At 34.2% G+C, this 23,725-nt stretch overlaps 2 protein-coding genes across 3 annotated transcripts in view; one reads left to right on the plus strand and one right to left on the minus strand.

Moving 5' to 3' along the window:
* Nucleotides 1-11,550, plus strand: part of LOC110100839 — a 31,135-nt gene extending 19,585 nt beyond the window's left edge. For both annotated transcript variants that reach the window (XM_028699396.1, XM_028699397.1), the window contains exon 4: nt 9,467-11,550. In XM_028699396.1, coding sequence (XP_028555229.1) covers nt 9,467-10,993 — 1,527 coding nt within the window. In that variant the 3' untranslated portion in view covers nt 10,994-11,550. The remainder of the gene's footprint in view (nt 1-9,466) is intronic.
* A 1,129-nt stretch (nt 11,551-12,679) lies between these two features.
* On the minus strand, nt 12,680-15,757 carry LOC110100845 (pentatricopeptide repeat-containing protein At1g62720-like). The gene is made up of 2 exons (XM_028699384.1): nt 13,825-15,757; nt 12,680-12,767 (listed from the first exon to the last, which is right to left on the minus strand). Exons 1-2 carry the CDS (start codon nt 15,579-15,581, stop codon nt 12,680-12,682), a joined length of 1,845 nt encoding a protein of 614 aa, XP_028555217.1. The 5' UTR covers nt 15,582-15,757.
* Between the last annotated feature and the right edge of the window lie 7,968 nt (nt 15,758-23,725).

Raw genomic sequence — 23,725 nt, forward strand, 5'->3', positions numbered from 1 at the left:
TACATTGTTTTACCAACTTAGCAATTTGCTTTCTCATATGAGGCCAAAAATATTTTTCTTCTACCAAAGCAATAGTTTTCCCTTGCCCAAAATGTCTACCCAAACCTCCACTATGAAGCTCTTTCACATGTTCTCTTAAAGAGTTTTTAGATATGCAAAGTCTAGATCCCTTAAACAAAAAACCTTGGTGTATAACAAATTGAGCAGAATTATCAGTTTCAAAACAAGACAAGAATTTCAAATACTCTTAAAATCACAATCACTTGCATAGGTATCTTTCAAAAAATCAAAAGAAGTGATAGTTGGATAAACAGTTACCAACAAATGAGATCTCCTACTTAAACCATCAGCAACTTTGTTTAAAATATCAGCTTTATATTTGATATGAAATGTATACTCTTGCAAAAATCAAACCCACTTGGCATGCCTTTTATTCAAATTTTTTTGATAGCCCAAAAAATGAAGTACTTCATGATCAGTATTTAAAACAAATTCCCTTTGAATCAAATAACACATCCAGAATTTCAAAGCTTGGATAATAGCATAAAACTCCAAATCATAAGTAGAATATTTGGATCTAGTTTCATTCAGTTTTTTACTAAAGTAAGCAACATGTTTCCCCTCTTGACTAAGCACAACACCAATACTAATATGTGAAGCATCGCAATCAACTTCAAAAATGTTTTCAAAATTTGACAAGCTAAGAATGGGAGCTTGCCTCATTTTTTCCTTAATAATTTCAAAAGTTTTTTCAGCTTGAGGTGTCCACCTAAATATTATTTTTTTAAGCAATCAGTAATATGAGCAATCAGAGAATTGAAGTTCTTAATAAATATTCTATAAAAAGAAGCTAAGCCATGAAATCCTCTCACATCACTTATGTTTTTAGGAGGGCCAATTTTGAATTGCTTCTATTTTTATCGGATCCACTTTTATTCCCACAGCAGAAATAATAAAACCCAAAAATGTCAAGCTCGAAGTTATGAAGGAACACTTTTTAAGATTGATGTAAAGCTTTTTGATGGGGACATCGACAGGAGATTCTGACGCGTTTATCAAAGACGACACCGGAGATCGACGGCCATGATGGAGAGCCTTTACTACTGATGATTATTTGTATTTGCATTTTATGTATTACTCATTTTTTCCATTTTTACCCTTGTGGGTATTTGTTTGCTTTTGTAGCCCAAGGGGCATATTAGGCTTTTGTACTTGTTGTCATGTGGAGCCTATTTATATGGCTCTTGTATCTTGTATGAGGTTGATTATTATTGAATGAAAAATTTTGCTCTTGTGTTCTCTTTGTGAGTTCCTTCTTGAAGATCTCTTGGTGAGTTCTTTGTTTGAGATCTCTTTGTGAGTTCTCTAGGTAATTACAAGCATAGTTCTTCTTCTCCTCCATAAACTACCACAAGCAAATTCCAAGAGTTGGAAGAAGCCGAACCCTCCACTAGTGCCGCCACCCTTGGAGCCCCAACCCGTCGGCCACCCTAGCTCCACCGGCCGGCCACCTTGCCGTCGGCCACTCCCCTCTCCACCACTTCCCCCCACGCTTGTCTTCCCTAGCCTTATTGGGAATTTGAATTTCAAAATTCAAATTCTTTCCAAATTTGGAAATTCCATTTATGGAAATTTTTGAATGAATTCAAATTTAAAATTAAATTGATTTGGATTTATTTAAAATTTTCCTAGTCATCATTCATGTTTGGAAACCCCTCTCCCTCTTTCCCTAACTCCCTCTCTCTCTCTCCATACCGTTGGCCCCCCTCTTTGGGCTCCCCATTGATTTCCATCAATTCACCCCTTCTATTTTTTGAAATCTGAAATTGATTTCAATTAAACCTCCCTCCCATCCCAATTAAAACTGAAATCTATTTCAGTTTTTCTACACATAGCTCTCTCCCCTCTTCCCTCCATACCGCCGGCCCTTATTGGGCTCCCTCCCATTAATTCCCCTCTTTAAGGAATTAATTGCAATCAAAGCTTGGGATTCAAATTTCAAAATTCTCCCTCCAAAACCACTTAAATCTGAAGTTAATTTCAGATTTCTTGAAAACTCCCTAAATAATTTTCGAACCTAGCCGCCCCCTCTCATCCCAAGTCCCAACGCCGGCCGACACCTTTCCCCCTCCACTTCAATGTTGCATGGCGGATCCTAAACTTGAATGGGGACTTGTGTTCGACGCCTACGGTCATAACAACATCCTACGATCTCCATTTTTCGACGTGGGATTTGAGCACGACACCGCCATTGTAGATTACTTTCTCCCCGTCCTGGTGTCCGTCATCGACTGTCAATTTTCAGACTACACTTGGATCATCAACAATCATCCCACCGTACCACCTCCACCTCCGAGTTCCTTCTCAACAACGACGTTCCTTGGCTCCTCCCTCGTGGCAACCTCATTTCTAGCGTGGACGCTCTTCTGCTGCTCAACCTAGTTTCGTAGGAAAGAGAGAGAAAGGCCTCAAGGTGAACAACTTCGTATTAATCGTTGGATTCAAGTTACTAGCTTTTAACTTTACGTTCTCCTTTGTATTTGCTTAAATGGTACGGTTAATTTTCTTGTAATTTCTTTGCCCAAGCAAGTGGAACACAAAGAATTTTTATAGCCAACTTTGAATTAGCGCATGCTTTTATAAGAGGTTAAGCTACTAGTAATTTTTTTTTTCATAATCTTGTGTAACTCAACCGTGCATCACATCACTTTTGTTCCCTTAAAGTTTGCAACACTTGTTTCACATGATTTAAGTGCTCAGAAGGATGAATACTATAAATCAAAATATTGTCGAAATAGACGACAACAAACTTTCCAATAAAAGATTTTAAAACATGATTCATGGTTCTTTTAAAAGTACTCGGAGCATTTGAAAGCTAAAAAGGCATCACAAGCCATTCATACAAACCTTATTTAGTTTTAAAAGCTGTTTTCCATTTATCCTCAAGTCTTATTCTTATTTGGTGATACCCACTTCTCAAATCAATTTTAGAAAAGATTTTGGCACCACTTAGCATATCCAGCATGTCATACAGTCTAGAAATTGGAAATCGATATTTAATGGTAATTTTGTTTATTGCCTTGCTATCCACACAAATTCTCCATGTTCCATCTTTTTTTGGCGTTAATAAAGCAGGCACAGCACAGGGCTTAAGCTTTCTTGAATCAAACCTTTTTTAACAAATCAGTCACTTGCTTAAAAAGTTCAGCATGCTCAGATGGACTCATTCTGTAATGAGGAAGGTTAGACAAAGTAGCTCCAGGAATTAGATCAATATGATGTTGAATTTTTCGTATAGGAGGCAACCCGATTGGCAACTCATTAGGAGTTATGTCAGAAAACTCATCAATTAAAGCTTGCATTTCTTTAGGGATTTGAAAAGTAGAATTAGTTTCTTTTCCCAAAACCAAATAATCAACTTCAGAATGTTTCAAATCACTAGCATTTAAAAGCAATTCAGGAGAATTAATTTTGGCAATCGTGTTATTCTTAACAGGCGAATTAGGCACATGTTTTTGTGGATGAAGAGTGAACTCTTTATTATTTTGCATTAAAGTATATGTATTCTTCTCTCCATTGTGAATAGTTTTGTGGTCGTATTTCCAAAGTCGTCCTAACAAAATATGGCAAACTTCAAGAGGTACTACATCACAAACAACTTGATATTTGAAAGACCCCCCAATTGATAAACTGACAGTACATTGCTTAGTGATTGGAACCTCACCCCCTTCTTTAAACCAAGAGATTTTATAAGATTTGGCAAGTGGTTTTGACTTTATTTTAAGCTTGTTAACCAGTTTTTTAGAAACAAAATTTCCAGAACTCCCATTATCTATTATAAGAGTGCAGATTTTTCCTTTGATCGTGCAAGTTGTTTTGAATATGTTTCTTCTTAGCCACCTATCCCCTTTGTCAATTTTAGTTGTTAAGTTAAGACTTATCGAATTACCAAAAATTCTTCACCTTCATCTCGTTCAACATCAACCTTTTCTATTTCATTGTCATTTTCAGATTCAGATTCATTTATTTCTTCTTCCTCTAAATTTCATCTTTTTCAATGAGATTGTTTCTTGGAGGATTATTCTTCATGCAAGTGGCAGAAAGGTGACCATAAAGTCCGCATTTATAGCATGGTCCAATTAATCTAGGTTGATCAGTAGGTTTAGCACCCATAATTCCCTTTCCTTTATCAGCATTTTGATTTTCAAAAGTTTTAACTTTCACACCAGATATTCCCCCGGAAGGTTGGGATTGAATTTTAACCCCTCCAGTTGGTCGTCGTTTATATGTTTCCATTACCTTATTGTGACCCTTTTCCCTTTGATGTTGCTTTTCTAATTTTTAGGCTAGCAAAGCGAACCTTCCTATTGTCAAGTATTTTCTTCCACTCAAAAAACTGATTCATTTTTTCTATCCACTCAAGGAATTGATCGGGTTGAAGTTTTCCCTCAAAGTTGGGAACATCTATTTTAATTCCATGATCCCAATTTCTTTGTTGCCTAATTTGATTTCTAGGAACCTCCTCTTCACTTTCAGAATTTTGCACATTAGGATTAGCATTATTAATTCAGATTTTCAATTGTTTCAGCCATAGTATTGATTTGTTGTTGCAAATTATTTAGTTGTTGCACTAGATTTTGCTAATCCCCCAGATTATTAGTCATCTTAGAAATTAGAAAAAGTCCCATCAAACAAGGACAAGAAGCCAACAAAAATACACCAACCAAGGATAAGAACTTGCTCTGATACCTAACTTGATGTAGACAAACTAGATAGAAAAGCCAGATAAGGAGAATGATGGGCAAAACTATAACCAAACTCGATTCAAATAGTAGCAATCATCTAAAACACAAAAACCGACGGATAAAACGAGAAGTGAGATCAAAAGAAACAAAAGAAAATTAAAAAGTCGCTATCCTCAGAACAACTGACAGAACGGTTTCCTCACGTGCATCGAAATATAGGTTAAGTATAGTATGTGCTTAGGGCTAGCAAACTGATGGTCCACCACAGCAAGAAGGTCCAAATGTCCAACCAAACTCTTCCGGCAAATGCTTCCAAATCAGCCAACAAATACTTCCAAAGCTCAAGAAGAAGGATACAAATGGAGTGGAACTTGCGGAGAGAAGAAAGAGGTAAGAAGCCAGACGAAATAGAGAAGAAGAAGAAGTGGACAAAGCTCTCAATCTTTTCCAAGAGAAAACCCTCTGGTTTTTAGAGACTAAGCTCAACAAAATTCAACAACCTTCTCCTTCATAAAACCTCTTCTTTATATTGGCAAGAGAGGGGAACTAAACGACCATAGCACCTCTAACTAAACCAATTAGATTTAGTGAAATGAAAGGTCAACAGTCACAACAAATCAGCCCCCATACGGTACAACAAAACAGAGAAGAGAAGCCACGGGAACCAAGCAGCCAGCCACGGGAACCAAAGGGGCAAGGCACGGGAAAACAGCCAGCACAGGAAAACGAGAAGACAAAGGGGAGGAGAAGAGGCAAGTTCACTCCAAATTGAATCCTTGAATTAAAGCATACCTTTTTGGAATAATGAGCTAGGATCAATATTCATGGGCAAAACTAATGATCAATATTCTCAATAAATAAAAATACAGAAATTATGAATGCATCAATTTTTTGAAATGACAATGATGCATAGCTTCTAAGTGTGTGTGTGGGTTGGGGGGGGGGGAATTTAATGTTTGTACCACTTATGTTTGTATCACTTTTGTAAACTTATTAAAAAATTTTAGGAAAATAAATTTTCATACCATGATTAATATTTGATCTAAGTCTATTAGTGATTATAAACATGGTAATCTCTGATGCTTTTAGTAAAAAGCACTTATAACCTAACTCTTCGAACCTATTAAAGCACTAAGTCATACTTTTGTTCTATCCGTCTATCGTATAATGTTCTCGACTTGTTTATTCAATTGCTTATGATATTGTGTTTCAATGTTTTTGTTTGAGCATATTTAGTCCAAGTAGTAATAAGTTGACGGTTGAAAAGTTAAATATTACTTGCACTTTCCTTTTAAACTTTTATTTGATCTTACTTATTTCATTTTTGCAAATTGGATAAGTTTTAAATCCTGCATATTATACTAGTAAAATAATATTTTCAAGCCACTTAATTGATTTAAAAAGCTAATATGATCTTGCATTCCATCAAATGTAAAAATGTTTTTTTGAATATTAGAGTAATTGATGAGGACATCTACTAGGGATTCAGGCATGTGTATCGTCGGGGAATCGTAGATCGATGGTTAAGATTCAGAGTTTGTATTTTTTATGTATTTTTTATTCTATGTATTATGTTGCATTTGAGTTTTCCCATTTTACCTCTATGGGGAATTGAGTCTATGTTGTAGCCCGAGGGCACTTTAGTCTTTTCGATTTTTCTTTCATTTGGGCCTATTTATAGGAGGCCTATTGCATTGTATGGCATGATAAATGATTAATGAAAATTCCTGTGTTTTCTTCTTCTTGTGTGAGCACTAGAGAGAATGGAAAGAGAGCTCGAGGTGAGAGCAAGCACAATACCCACCTGTTGTTGGAAGAGTCCGCGGCTCGTGGTTTAAGTTTTTTTTTCCTCTCTTCCCCGGCCCACCTGCCAACTCCTCCTAGTTCTTCAACCGCCGGTCATCTTCTCCACCCACATTCATAAACATATTTGTTTGATTGTTAAAAAAAAATTCGTTAAATAAAAAAATAAAACTTATATATATATATAATTTTAATGAGGTTATCTCACGGGCCTCCCCTCTTGCTACCATTCAATTATGATGATTTCAATCATCATAACTCCCTTCCTAAATTAACTAAAGCAATTAAGGGAGAGCTTTAAGTCATTTGAAATTCAAATTCGAATTTCAAATAATTTCCTTAACCCGACACCTAGCCGCCCCTTCCCATTTGCCGCCGGCTTCCCCTCTTGCTCCCATTCAATTATGATGATTTCAATCATCATAACTCACTTCCTAAATTAACTCGAGCCATTAAGGGAGAGATTTAAGTCATTTGAAATTCAAATACAATTCTTATTTAAAAAATTCAAATAAGGAACGTTTTAGTCATGATTCCAATTTAAAAATAAGTTAAATTGGATTTCTTATTTACTTTCCTAGTCTACAAAGATCTATTTGGAAACTCCCAAAATCTCTCCCTAACCCCTCTCCCCTCATGAAGCCGCCGGCTCCATTAATGGGCATCGCCATGGTTTTTCCTAATGAGGCCCTAGCTCTCATTTGAATTTGAATTCAAACTTCCACTTGTATTCCCTACCAAATTTAATTAAATCTGAAACTAATCCCCTCTCCCAATTTTAACCTAACCGAGAATCCCCATCATCAAGTCGTCCCTCTCCTCTTACCACCTCACCCTTGGAAACCTTGGCCCGCTCGTGACACTTGAAGCCAAGAGAAGAAGACAAACTCCTCCCTTATTCTCATCGTTGGTGTATGATTGATCCTGAGATCGACCACGGCTTCGCCTACAACTTCCAAGGGGAAATCGACATTATCCGCTCTCCTTTCTACGAACTGGACTGGGAGTATGACGACTCGGTGGAAGACTATGTCAACCGCATTCTCTACTGCTTAGCGGAGACAATCGAGCTTCAACAACCAAAGGTACCTTGGTGTCTCATCGGGAGATCCACTCCTCCACTGCCGACGGCCTTCTCTTGGATTAAAGCCTTTGGTGTCGCCACCATCCTAGCGGCATCGTTTAGTGTGTTGAAAGCTTCTCTCTGCTAAAACCCTAGACTGAGTGTGAGTGAGAATGATAAATTTTGAACTCTCTAGATATTAAACTTTGGATTTTAAATACAGCATATTTAGAATTATTGTGATAAATTTTGAATTGTCTCATCGTGTCCTTATCTCTTAGTTTTGCAACTGCATGCCAAGGCAAATCTACTAACTAAGAATCCTTTTAATCATGCCTTACGACTTATTAAACTTAAAGTTGCGAGCTTCGTAATGCTTTTATTAATTTCTTGCAATTCTTGGTTGGTTTCACATCAGTAATCATCATTTTATTTTTGTACATCTCGTTGAATTTTATAAATTGCCCATGTTGAACTAAATCTGACGCCATCGTGTGGGGATATTGGCTGTTTTTCTATCAAATTGCTAATAATAAAAATTACTCTAGTAGGCCTATCAGAATTTCTAATCATACCTGTCACAACCTTTGAAGTCTCCTCAACTTCATGAGATGTCAAAGAAGATACTCATGCCGATACTACCTTGCATTGCCACCAGTTTGATTCTCCCTTCTCCTTCAATGCTGGCTTTAATGAAACAGGTTTTTCACCCTTAGGTTATTCTATTCACCACACTACTTTTTATTCGTTGTCTTTGACCTCCTCATTATTAACGACTGCAAGTGACCGACCATAACATTGTGAGATGCAGGTGATGACAATGCAACATGCTGGTGCAGGCAAAGATAGCAGCAAAGTGACAGAAAAATGAGAATTTCAAAATGAGTGCACAATAGTGAGATGTCGTGATATCTAAATGCTTGCTTGATTTGGGTGATATCTAGTTGCTATTAAGTTTGAACATAAACCATCAATAGAATTGTTATTGAAATGCAAGCAAGTTAACAAACTAATACAATAGTACCACACTGCAGATTTTAGTTAGCCCAACAAATACTTTGTTATGGTATGTTCCCTTGTCAAGTATGGGCTTCCAATTTTGGGAGTATATGTGTATTTTGTCTTCTTTATGTTTTACTAATTTAATCCTGCAGAGACATCAAACTTTCTTTGATTTCACTTCTCTCTGCATTCCTCTTTTCTTTTTCATCCTTCTATTTTTCTCCTTTTCCTATTTACCGATTGTAGTATCCTCTATCTTGCATTCTTTAGTCTGTTGATGTTGTGTTTTGTATCCCAAGATCAAAGTTATTCCTCGGAAAGTCTTTGATATTATTGTTTCCATATGTAACAGAGTTTTGCACGAAATCTTTCTTTGATTCTCATTTACGTACTACTCCAATTATACCTTTCTCTTCATTTGTCTTTCAAGTATTATTTGGCCTGATTGTTAATTTTTTGTTATGATTGAAGCGATTGCTTGGAAGTCTTGACATTCTTGTGATTGCCATTTTAACCAGTGCTTCTAGTTTTCTGCTGTTCTCTTTTTATGGATACATTGTTTTTTTCGTTGAAGTTCAGATTTTCATCTAATGTCCTAATCATGGCCTGCCCGCAAGCTTAAGTGAATCTTCTGTTTTTATTTTATAGCTTAGAGATGAAATCTGTCAACTGTAGTTCTGACTGTTGCTTTTAAAAATAAACTGGCAAATCCAGTCTGTGTTTGTTTCAAAATATTTTAAGAATATTCAAACTAATGTTGCATTTTTATATGCATCTCATATGATTATTCATTCAACTCAACTTGTGACTTCAATAATTAATTTAAAATCTCCCATATTAACCATTTTTTCAGGCCACTAAGGCCTTCCATGAGGGAAGGTCATCATTGGAGGAACTTGTTTTCTCTCTAAAGGCCACAGTTGGCATTAGTGCTCTGATAGAAGCTGTTGCCATTGGTAAGGGCAAGCAAGACCTTACAGGCTTCATATTGGATCCCAACAAAACTAATCAAGCAATTCATTCCCGCACTGAGATACCCACTGGCAAGGCCTGCTCCTCCCTTGCATTGACTGACATTGTCAAATTTCTAACTGGAGATTTCAGACTTAGTAAGGCAAAATCAAATGATCTATTCTGGGAAGCAGTGTGGCCTCGGCTTCTTGCTAGAGGTTGGCATTCTGAACGTCCCAGGAATTTTTGTTCCAAAAACACCCTTGTATTTCTGATCCCCGACATACGAAAATTCTCGAGGAAGCTAGTGAAAGGTGATCAGTATTTTGATTCTGTGACTGATGTTTTGAGTAAAGTAGCATCTGATCCCCAACTCCTTGAGCTAAAAACTGAAGGAGCAGAAGAAAATGGCATTGCCAAAGATGAAAGCCTGACTTCAGTCTCTAATCACCGGCACCCTTCCTATCTCCGCCCAAGATTTGCCAACTGCAATGCTGAACTCATGAAATTTACTGTGGTAGACACTAGTTTGGTTGATGTTGCAGCTGGTTCATTTAAGCTGCGGGAGCTGCGCAGCTTACCTATCGAAGTAGCTGGCCACAATGATATGGAAGAAACTAATAGTGACAGCTCCTTGGAAAACTCCACTGATACTTCATCAAATGTCAAGGTTTCCTCAGAAGAAGCATGTATTCCAACTAGTATCCAACTCAACCAACCTGAAAATTTAACTAACGATTCAAATCTGGAAGGGGAGAATATACAACCAAACAAGAGGATTCAACAGGACCAGTCTACTTGTTTAGCACCAATATTGAAGCGACAAAGACTAAGTGCTTGCAAGCAAGCAATGAGAAATGGGTACCATAAGTTACTATTTGCAGAGAAGACCGATTCTGACATGAAAGCAGTGGAAACTTCAGAGAAAGCATCATCTACGACATCTTTGGGCTCATCATTTGAAGATAGATTTTACCTAGAAAAGCCTCAACGAGCTCTCTTTGATTTAAACCAGCCTCAGTTTCCGCTAGACTTTGATATGGAGCCCCTCTACCAGAATGCTGCCAAGCAACAGTATTTTGATGGTTCTCAGGTACCTTGGAATCAAAACAGCAGTGCTGATGAGGAACCATCTCGTAATGGCCGAAGGCATGGTACTCGGAATAGGCCACCAACTGCAAAGGCCCTTGAAGCCCTTGCTAGCGGATTTTTAAGCATTGGACGAACAGGAAAGGACATAAAGAGAACTCGGCTGCGTGGCATGCGATCAAGATCTCGCCTGCCTCGTCGGAAAGCTGAAGCCCCGCTGCCTGCAACTGCCGTCTTCACTGCTACAGCTCCCATTATTGGTTTTATAGATCCTAATCTCATAGTCCCTGAAGTTACCTATCATGCAAGCTTGTTTGCAGAGCCACAGATTAAAAATTAGAGAAATGAGGCTCAGGAGTTGCTTAGAATGCTCTAAATCATTCCAGGAAATTAGTCATGGAGAATGATAGGAACTTACCATTGCCGAAGGTGGCTTCTTTGATCTGCTTCCTCATCGGAGGTTCTCTCGGATTTTGAAGTTGCAAGGAGGCTCAAGAGGAGCTATTAAATCTCTGCTCTTCTCAATTTTATATCCTCTTTGATCTGGTAAGTTGCTCTGGTAACTGTCATGTTGGCTTCTTTCAAATTAACGGAACAAAAAAATAGCCTTAGAATAAACCAATTTGTCAAATTTAAATTGATAATGTCTTTTGAATGGTTTGTGTACAAATCATTCAATCATTGTTATAAGAAAATAGGTTTTATGTTGAGGCATTAGGCATGTACAAATCATCTCACACTTATTAGGTGGAAGTGACCAAGTGTATAATTTGAGCAGCTGTTTCTTTTTGACAATTTTCTATTCATCCACACAAGCTTTGCATTAGGCCAAGTATCAAATGTTGAGAAAATGAAACTTGATGTTTTGCTTTTTATTCTCATATTTTAATGCTCTTTTATAACCGCTTGAATTATGTGAAATTTTGAAAATTTTCTTTTAGGCTTCGTTTTTTTTACTGCTGCTTAAAACAGCTTTTTAGTACAAATTTTTTATACTAAAAATTTGTTTTAAGAACAGTAACAAAGCTGTCCCAAACTAAGCCTTAATGTATTCGGCAACTTAAAATCAAGTGGAAAAATGGAGCCAAGGGCCGTTTATTCATTTGTTTAACAAGCTACTGCAGACAGAAAAATTTAAAAAAAAAAAAGTCCTTATATTATTTATTATGAACAGGATTGAGGCCCTCACATTTGTGCAAAAAACTTATATTATGGACCTGTTTGATGTATTCCTGATGAGAAATAACATGTTATTTGGATTTTATTTTGCTTGCTTGTAGAAGTTCAGTGATCTTAAACATTGTGAAAATTTTATTGATATTCCAATATTGCTTGAAGGAGACTTGTTTCAAATTCAATGGTAGCTCAAAAAAAAAAAAGAAAAAAGGTTAGAATATATTGATCAAAATTTATTTATGATGCTTTTTGACATCATTAAATTTATTTTAAGATGAGTTTAACATAAATTTTGATTAATTATGTGTACAATACTTACCTCAAAGCATATTCATACACATTTAAATTTGTAAGCTTATAAATTTTGAATCTTTGTTAACGATCAAAATGAAACCTGATCACATCTACCATTTGTCTAACCAATGCACTTCTCAGTTGGATTCCTTCAGTATCGCCATTAATGGAGGCTATAAGTTATTTTTAGCCTGTAACTGGCCTTATCCAAGAGAATTAGAAAGGGAAGGGAGCTTGTTTCCTTGAAAAGAGGACACCATTTAATCAAAGCAGATAACAAGTTTTGACGTTCAAGTTCCTTTAGCATACAACGAGATGATGAAGAAAAATTTTGAGAACTCTCTAACCATCATTAATGGAAGAAAATCCTAAGCTTTAGTACTTAATAATAACTAGGTTCAATATATCATACTCGAATATAAAAATACAATGCATGTAAAGAATACTTTTTAGTTAGTTTACACACCTAAAATAATAAAATAAATTTTGGCCAATTAAATTCATATGAGATGAGATTATAAGACCTATCATTAAGACAAATCCAATATTTGTGTTTCTAAGTACAATACTTAGACATTCTTAAAATTAAGATATTAAGCTCCGACTTTATGGGCAAATAAAAAAGGGAGTTGTATGTCATATAACTTAAATCAAAGATTAATCATAAATATCAAATACAAATTAAGATCTTAAAGGTCAAACATTAGGCTTCCCAAAAGCTAAGGTTGTAAATATCATCAATACATTCGGGCTATCATAAAATCACAAGTGTTGTCAATGTAATAAGGCCAACACAAAAGTCAATTATTATAAATCCAACCATAAAATTCAACCAGGGCAATAAAAAGTCAAAAGCCTCTCATACACTCGAATTGGGCTACTAAGCTCCTAGTATTGGGCCTCTCTAAGTTCAGAGTAGCACGTCTCACATATCCAACCTTCTCCATTGAGATGGAAGTCCTAGTCTTTTAAGTCCCATAATCCAGCATATATTTAGAATGTCAGTTTAGTTTTCTTATCGTTTCTTAAAGCGGCTTTTTAATAAAAAAATATTAATTTTTTTTATTAAAAAGCTGCTTTAAGAAACAATAAAAAAATCATCCTAAATGAAACGTTTGGGACAACTTTCGTACTACTTCCTAATATGACTTTCTAATATAAAATTTTCTAATTCAAGAAATTTTAAAAATTTTTGTACTAAAAAGATGCTTAAGAAAGTAACAAAAAAGTTGTATCAAATGAATCCTAAGTCTCAATCCTATGGTCAGTTAGAAATCACTCTCTAAACTGTATGTTCATGACATGAATGCAACTTCAAGTTCAATTGGCACAAGACTGAAACATAAATCAAGAGAATATACCCCAATAGCTTTGACTAAAAGAATTTTATGTTCTATTAAATGTGTTTACATGGTTCAGTCATGATTCATGAATGCCCATGTTTGGCACACTAAACTAGAAGAGCAAATAGAAGTCGAACAATAGGTTGGAAGCCCTATGCAACATATAGTACAAAGCCTAAGGGGGGTCATTTTTAGGTTCTAAGATACTTGAGCAATATAAATGTGATGAGATGTACTATGCACTGCAGAACTACATTGCTGCAAAGTAGAAAGAAATAAATTACCTGCTATTCACTCATACGATCAGACTTCAGTATAAGAATAATTCACTAAAATTCATTGCCTTCAAAATTTCTTTCTTATAGAAAGATAAAGCATTTTCTCCAGAACAAGATAGACGAAAGATATCTTTGTGTGATGACAAAATCCTTTTCTACAAAATGTGCTGATTGTTGAATTAAATACAATACAAGTTAAAAAATGATTTTCTCTAACCATTCCATCAAACAGATAAAGAATTTCCTTATATCTCTCATGATATAACAGCTTACTAATCAAACAAACATAAACATCTAAAGCAAATTCATCTTTAAGAGATTTGAGAAAATAATCAGTTGCCTCCAAAAATTTCTTCCCTTTGCAAAGACCATGAACCATAATAGTGTGTGTTATCAAATCTGGAGTGATCTTCTCCAATTGCATACTATAAAACATTTGGAAAGCTTCATTCAACTTTCCCATTTGAAACAGCCAATGTATAAACGTATTGTATGTCGAAATATCAGCAACAAACCCTCTGTTATCAGCAAAACATTTTGCTTGATGCACTTTACCAACCCTGCAAAGGCTGTCAATAACAATATTAAGAGTCTTAGTATTGTGTAATATCCCTTTCTTTAGAATGTCAACAAAAAGCTTCAGAACATTTGACCATCTTCCATTCTTACATAGCCTGCTCAACACAGTATTGTAGCCAACAATGCCAGGATACCATTCCAATTCAGAGCTCCTGTCCAACAAGGATAAAGCTTCTGAAAACCTCCTCTCATGGCAGAGACAATCTATAAGTATATTCAAAGTCACTTTGCTTGGAAGGATACCTTTGTCCACCATCACCCCCAACTTCTCATATGCAATTTTAACTCTGCCATGTTTACAAAGACCATCCATATATGTATTAAAAGTGATTTCATCAGGTTTCCAACACTTTGAGGAACTTTCTCTTAGAACCTTTTCTACCTCTTCAAAGCTCCCAGCTTTGCTTAGTGCTCCAACAAGTACATTGTAGGTCACAGAATTTGGGATATATCCAAGACTCTCCATATCATCTATCAACTCTTTAGCTTCCTCCATCCTTCCATTAGAACAATAGCCCTGCACTATGGGTGTGTAAGTATAAGCATCAACAGGACATTTTTCCTTCAACATCCAATACAAATGAGCCCTAGCCTCCTCAACTCTTCCAGCTCTACAAAACCCAGAGATTAAAGTGGAATGAGTGGTCAAATCAGGAGAACATTCATTCTCCGTCATCATTGCAATAACCTTATAGCCGGCATCGAAATCCTTCAAACAGAAAGAGTATAACTTAACCAAAATGTTGTAAGAAGAGACATTTGGGGCCATGCCATCAGAAATCATCTCCTTGAACAAACCTTCAGCTTCAGCAGGTTGGTTTGCCTCCACTAGGGCGTTCATAACAGTATTGTAGCAGTAAACATTTGGATTGCAGTTTGATTCTTTCATCTCACGAGCTAATCTGAGGACCTCGTCGAGCTTCCCCACCTGCGTGAAGGCCTTCATCAACTTGTTATAAGCAATGGGGCTCTGCTGGATAGGTTTGCAGCCAACATCAAGAGAAGAATAAGAAAATCGATGACTTGATAGCTTCTCCAGAATGAGGGATAGTCTTGCGAACAGATCTGATGAAGTAACGACTTGGTCGGAAGAGCTTCTGTTTCTTGTAAGATCTCTGATTACAGAGAAAGGTGCGATGTTGGAGATCTTTCTAGCAGAAACTTGAAACGAGGGAAAGCAGTTAAAAGCTAGGGTTCGCGGCCGAAAAGCTAGACAGGCTGTCCCCGATAGGAAGCCTAGGGTTTGGAATTCTACCATATGGAAGAAAATCCTCGAGCTGCATACCACGTAACGCCGTCCGCCGGGATTGACATCGCCAGAGACCGCCGGCCGGACCGCCGGCGTAGAAATACTTTCTTTACTGGTTGGCTTCGGCGAAATTAATTGAGTAGAGCGTACAAAATTTTGCAAAGTTAGATTTATTAAGCACTAGAAAATATCTGACCTGATAATTGTAAGGGGGATTTACACACGAATCAATATATATCATTCTATTTATGAATTTTACATCTAAAATTTAAATATTACATATATATAATTTATTTTTATATTAAAATATAGATGATAGAAATGAAATATACAAGTGTTAGTAATAAAATATTAAAATAAAAATCCATACATTTCATTTACAATTATTTTTTCAAAACACACATTCAAACAAATTTCAATTAAATTGGACAATAAGCCTATTTGATTTCTCTATTATTTGTTTATTTACATACTTTAATATGTCTTGCATTGCATTTTGAGTTAATAATAATCATCATATAGAAAGTTGAAATGATAGGAACTTATATGATAATAATCCCTAAAGTTAAAGATGTATAGATATAAAGTACATAATAATATTGTATGTGAAATATAATTTTAAATGGAATGCCACTTTTAATAGGACATTATAAAATATATATGATGAAGAATATGGGCTTATGCAATACCTTCTCAAAGTGCTCCTCCCATTAAGTCATCAATATTCAGATTATTTAAGCAAGCTACAAAATCAATGTTCAAATCAAGAGTGCACAAAGGGAAAAGTAGACAACAAAATCCACTAATTTAGAAAAAAAATTAAATTATTATATTACAATAATATTTAATTAGAATGAATTTTAATTTTTATTATATTTTATTTAAATTTTAAAATAAGTATAGTATATAAATACTTTTTTATATTATATTCGTCATAAAATAAATATAATAATTTTAAAATTCTACTATATTTTTTAGAGGGTGCTCTTTGTATATTGATTCAACTTTATTGTAATGATGCCTCTAATATTTATTATTTAATATAGATTAATGAAAAGTATGCAAGAAAAAAATGAAATGAAATTTTGATTAATTATGAGTTTATTAAGAAAATTTTAGACTTTGATTTGATTTTTCAATTTTTTTTTTTATTTTTTAAATTTCAGATAAATATTTATATAAATGAAAATTTATAATTATTTGAATATCCCTCTTACAAAATTATCTGAAATATATTGCTGACTTTAATATATATTTATGTATATATCACAACCTAACATTCCATTTGAAAATCATAAATGGGGGCTTTCATCCTAAAGTGATTGTTGAATTTGGTGTCCCATTGAGACCAAATAATTGCTATATTTTTTATATGATAATGTTTGTGTCAGCTAAAGAGTGCCCAATGAGTTCACACTCTGCTTTGCGGTTGCTTTATTGGGGAGATTATTTCAGTCAAAACTCAAAATACTCATAATGATAATTCAAATAAAAATTTTAATATATACTACTGGGATATATTATTCTGTGCAGTGTGGGCAGCGGGTGATGTGGTACACCTGGATTTGTCTCCGGACGCATTTAGACTTCAGCTGGCTCGAGCTTGAGTTTGAGCCAACTTGCGACTAGTTTGACTCACCTACACCACTAATTTTTATTTATAAATTTATTTATTATTTTATTTATTTTATTTTATTTGTTTGCAAGTGATGTTAATTAGTTGTAGATTGAGAAGAATGAAATATATTTTCATTCTCAATTAATTAATTTCAAAGTAGATAAAGAGGCATTTTGATTAGCTGCCAAAAGCATAATGGTGCTTTAGAATACTTTTAATTAAAGGAAACAAGCAGGAGTTTGCCTAATTTAATTATGATGTTAAAAGAGCCATGAAAATTACAATGTTAACCTTTAAAATAAACTCTCTTTTTTTTTTGGAAAGAGATTTAGCGTTTTATTAAATTATTTTTGATATCTTCAATAATAATGATAAATGATAATTAGAGAAAAAAAATCAAATTTAGCTACTTAATCCATATTTAATGATGGAATTACTTTTTGCAAAATCATTTTTCTTATGAAAGTAATATTTAAAAATAGTATTATATTCACATATAATATCCAATTAAATAAATTGCTTCTAAATACAATTATTGGCATGGTTAAATTTTCATTCTTTTTATTGTAACACAACTTTTTTGTAATGTACGGATCTAATGGCATCAAATAAAGATTAATGTTTCGTTTTGGACAACTTACTTATTATTTTCTAAATAAGTTTGGATGTTCTCACTAGACATTCGCAAGCGAATGTATCTTGGTGTATGCTTTTTGCTGATGATAGTCTTCTTGTTCATAAGACTAGAGAGGGAGTTGAAGGTAAACTTAAATTATGGAGGTCAACCTTAGCGTCTGAATGTTTTTGCTTGAGTAGATCTAAAATTGAATATATGTAATGTAATTTTAGCAGTAATGAACCTAGTGAAGGATTGTGATTTTGGGCGATCAAGTTATTAATAAGAGTACATATTTTAGATATCTTAGATCTATTTGTTCAAGTGAAGGTGAAATAGATGGGAATATAATTAGAATAATTCAAGTTGGATAGTTGAAGTGGAGGAATGCATCGGGCTTGCTGTGTGGTAGACAAGTCCCTCACAAACTTTAAGAAAAATTATATAAGATGGTGAAGTGGAGGAATGCATCGGGCTTGCTGTGTGATAGACAAGTCCCTCACAAACTTTAAGAAAAATTCTATAAGATGGTGAGATCTGCAATGCTTTATGGCGTCGAATGTTGGCCATTAAAAGAGAAGCAAAATAATAATTAAGTTAAGTGTTGCAGAGATGAGAATGCTTAGGTGGATGAGTGACTTTACCCGTAGAGATAAGATACGAAATGAGCATATACGTGAAAAGGTTGAAGTAGCGCTAGTGGAAGATAAGATTAGAGAGAGTCACCTTATATGGTTTAGACACATAAAACGGTGGCCTTCCGATGACCCGATTAGAAAAGTAGAAGTATTAGATTTTACTTATGTTAAGAAAGTAGAGGTAGACCTAAAAAGACTTTGTTATAAAATATTAAAAATTATCTTTATTTATTAGATTTAGACGAGAATTTGACTTTTAACATGATACAATAGAGAAAAAGTATTCATGTATCTGACCCCACATAATGGGATAAAAGCTTGATGTTGTTGTTGTTATTGTTGTATAATTGTTTGTACCATAAAATAATTTTAGAAAGCAGTAAAAAAGTTGTTCCAAATAAAGCCTAAATCATAGTACAATAGATCATAATTTCAATGCTCGGATGTGCATATCTTAATAGGCAATTAGCCATTCAAATTTGCTATGAATTTCATCATCAATATGAAGGGTCCCTTTTTGCAAGGCCTGGCTTTGAGGTCAGGTGACTCAACACCTTGCACTTAAAGCTACTTTAGAGTTGATTGTGCAATATGATATGTACATAAATGCATAAGTTATAACATAGTTCATACTCTCATATGACTATCTTGTAAACTTCAACCTAAACTAACATAACATATGTTAATAGAGATTTAGGCTTCATTTGGGATGGCTTTCTAATGATTCTTAAAGCAATTTTTTAGCACAACAATTTTATTTTTTGTACTAAAAAGTCATCCCAAATAAAATCTAAATTTATCATACATAAAATATTGGGGATCCTTACAAAGGAAATATGAAATATAAAATTAAACTTTCATCTCTTGAAATCAGTATATCATTTGTTCTAATGAAAAAGAAAACTACTACTTTTTTTTCCTCTACATCGACCTGTTTGGCAAAATCTTTCACAGCTCAGATGCTTATGAGTTATGATTAATCCCCTTAGTTCTAGGCTCTTAGGAAATAAAGAACACCAGCCTTTCCCATTTTTCATAGATGTCTTTTCAGCTCAAATAAATAAACAAAAAGGTAAAGCTTAGCAACTCATTTAAACTACCACTTTGCCTTCAAAATGGAATGAGATTGGAGCTTCCAGGTCTCCATCTCTTTAATAAGAAGAACAGATAGCCAACCACTCTATCTGCTGCACTCTATGTATTAATTAATGGCGACTGGGAAAGTGCAAAGGGGACCAGCAACAGGAATCAGGAGTGGTCAGTATTCATTTCATGAAGGAGGATCTTGTCCTTGTAGTTAGAATCATGAAGCAGACTGAATAATTTCAGAGCTAATTAATCTTACTAGCAGTGCACAGCTTTTTCCTAGTAGAAATCATGGAGCAGAATAAATAGAAACTGTGGAGAGAAGAGAAGTATTTAATCAAGCAGTATTTTTCGCTATATATGTTTTGCCTTCTTCAAAGGGCAAACTGTTTTGAAAGTAGAAATTTAGGCGCATCTCTGTGACTAATAGTGTGAAATTTAATCAGAAAACTCATCTGATTAAGCGTTTATTTTAATGCAAGCATTCAAATAAAAAAAATTCTTCAAAATGAATGCTTTGATGAGACAAATCTAACAAAATCAATTGGGATAAATAAACAAAAGAAATATAATAAGGTTGAAATGGCTTGATTATGATGACATTATGGCACTTTGTAAGTCTAATGAGTTTTATAGAAACGATCATCCACGGTTTATGTCTACTAAATTGTATCAAACTCCTTAATTATATGAAAATGTATTATTTATAACCTATGACGCATATGAGCAAAATCATTTCAAATAGACTACCCTTGTAGTTTTCCCCTTCCTAAGTTCCCACTTAAAAAGAAAAATCCTATAAGTTTCTTTCGACTTATCTTATTAATTTATGTGCGTAAAATCACCAGATAATTCTAAGAGAATAAACACGCCTTTTCTCTAATGTCATATATATTCTAACTTGCAAAAAAATGCAACTTAGTTTTTATCACTTTTCATGATAATATGATCATAGACATTACGTACTGATTATTATAATTTTTTTATATCTCGTAAGATAAATAGAGCCATCAGTGAGAAGAAAATGATTCATGCCATCATAATTAGATGCTCAATTTATCTATTTTGCTCTCTTTTTCTATTATAATATTCATACTCTCACATAGCAAGTTAGTCTCCCCAAATATCCTCTCTCCAATCCAATCAGGCCATTCTCCATTGTGGTTTAATTTACACTATTCAACCATTCAATTAATATATCGAAATTTCAATGAATAATGGTTGATGGTGGGGCAGCCATTGAAACCCCTTTTGACAATTTGAGATATAATTAAGAATTGATCATTAAAATTATTGTGAATGAACTACTAAATTGTAGAAATCATAAACTAATTATGATTATAATTTGTATTTATATATACAATATTCTTGAGCGCTGCGGCGTCGCAGTCTCTAGTTGAACAAAGCGTTGCGGTAGTGCAGGGTGGACTCATAGATAGATTGGAGTATTGAGACTTTCCAAACCTCAGTATACTATTGTTGAGGGTTTCCAGATCCTCTTCATCGTGCTTTGCGAGTCAGGATGAGTAGTTTTTATTTCCTATTTTTGAAGGGTTGTGTGCTTTGGTGTATTGAAAAGCATTTATTTGCTTATTCTTCGGGTTGAACAAAGAGAGAAATTAAGAGAAATAAGAAGAAAAAAAATGTAAGAGAAGAGATATGTACAATTTCTCTAATTGTTTTATAGTAAATATCTTGGTGTGATGTGACTCCATAATTTTTTTCCCTGATTAATTTCAGATTTTTCTACTTTAAATTCTAATATTTTTTTATGTTTTCTTTTCTTATTTATTTTATTGAGTGGTTTATTTTCCAACATTTCATTCGCTTTGTTTTGCTTTAAGTAGTTCATTGAGGTAATGAAATTATTTTCTTAATATATTATAGAATTTTTCATTAAAAAAATTGTGGAACTTGCTATAAAATAAACTATCATTGAAGAGAAATTATTATATGCAGTAAACAAACGGTGTTCAGAAGTGAATCAAGGTACGCTATGTCATTTTTTGATATATATCAGTGCTATTTACCGCTATGTTCTAGATGACGTAGTGCACTTTGATTCGCCTCTTGAACTTGCACATAATAATTTCTCATCATTAAAATTATTAATTATTGACTCAGAACTTGATTTGAGAGAGAGAGAGAGGGGTTATGTTATAAGCAATGTCATTTCACAGGAAGAATATTGTAAAAGCCTTTATCATAGTACGTTAGGTTTTATGCAGTAGATAGGTGACTGTTACAGAGCTTACCATTCGAGCTCCACCTCCTCCTATAAAAAAATTGAAGGAAAATGTTTCAATATAATATCAAAGCAAAAACCAGGAAAATGAATAAGGCTGGCTCATAGTTCCGGTTGGTGACAGAATTAAGGTCATTGAAAAGCTAGAGTTTCAGAGTCAGGAAGTTTGAACTCATTAAAGCTCACACTCACTACCACTATTACCAAGAAAAAGAAAACTTTATTGCTCTTATTTATCATTAATAATTGAATATATTTCTTAACAATAGAGTCAAATCAATCAAATAAACTTGATTTGATTTAATTACTTTATTTTAACCAAACATTGCACTGCCCTTCATACATGAAAAATTATTTTGTACGTATATCAGATCATTCAGAAGAGAATCAAAATGCTTCACGTCATTCAGTACGTAGCGGGCATACAGCCGTGGTACATAGCAAGAAAGTAACGTGTCGCGTTTTGATTCACCTCTGAATGATCCGGTGTCCGCACAGAATAGTTTCATCTTCATAAAAGAGAAATTATTCTGTGTGGAGTCCAAACAGAAACAACATACACTGTATATAGTATGTGTACAAAAATATGACATATACTACATACATTATATATGTACATTGAAAGTCCAGATAATAATTCCCCGTTCAAACTCCGCATAGAATAATTTATCTTCATACAGATACTTATAAAGGAGATTATAAAATAGTTAGGTAAACCGTAAAGTATTCTGATTTAGCATGAATATATATCTGCATGTCTATAATAAATTTAAAAAAAAATACATAAAAAATGAAAAAGAGAGAAATAAATTCGGTCCTGACCCCTGATAGAGATAGTACCACCTACTCTCTTCTCTCACTCCACTAGATGAGGGGAGGAGGAGGGAATCAATTATATCATCCACTGAATCATCTGAAAAAGCTTCTCTCTCTCTTTCTATGGGTGTGGATACCTCTGAAAAAGCTTCTACTCTCCGGTCCAGGTTACAATAAGTGCTGCCACCAGATGTTCTGAGAAGGACCTGAAATTAAAGAAGGAAAGAGTGGGAACTATAAATTAAGTAGAAAGGAAAGATGGATTATTTTTATCTATATATTAATGCATTTAAGTCTCTAACTACTGAAGATTGTTGCTCTTGATACAACAGGGATACAGCCAGACCAGAGGATCTGTAGGTGGAAGCTTAGTCATGATGCTTTATTTATTCAAAATTTTAATTATAGGTTAATACGTACATAATGAAGACCACTTAAATCTTGATTATTTATAAAACTAATATATTTTACCTTCATTTGTTAGTTATCACTTAAATATTAATCTTCATTAGATGTATTGATTATGATGTTAATATTCCATGTCACATCATTAATTTCATTTTATCTAAGATTACTAGTCCATTAGATGTGTTGACTCAATCTCGCATGAGGAGCTAAGAAGTTAAAGAATAAAATATGATTCAAGCGACATCTCGAATGAGATGCTATTCTCGAGAACTTCATAGTCAAAAGACTAAATTACGAGATTTGCATTAAAAAAAGCTAGATATTTGATAGGAGATCTTGTATAAGATAGACTCGCTAGGGATATTCGAATGATAGCATATCCAAGAAAGAATGATATTTTGTAGAGATTCGATCATAATTTCGATAGAATATTCAAGAAAGAAATAATGATAATTGTATTGATTAATGTGGTGGGACTCATTCCCTTTATAATTTTGACAAGGGCTAGTTTGCATCATATTGTGGGTCACTTATTGAGAATATCTTCTTCTTCTTCTTCTTCCATTAGGGACCACTCTTCTTGAATTAGGAATTGATACTAATTTTCATCATCTTTTGTCTCTTAAAGGCTATACTATTTTCATAATATAATTGCAATGGCAAAAAAAAAGCTATCTTAACAAGTAGACATGCCTCTTGATATAGCTGAAATTTGCTTGTTAATGT

This window comes from Dendrobium catenatum, unplaced genomic scaffold (genome assembly GCF_001605985.2).
Source record: "Dendrobium catenatum unplaced genomic scaffold, ASM160598v2 fragScaff_scaffold_1271, whole genome shotgun sequence".
Classification (NCBI taxonomy): domain Eukaryota; kingdom Viridiplantae; phylum Streptophyta; class Magnoliopsida; order Asparagales; family Orchidaceae; genus Dendrobium; species Dendrobium catenatum.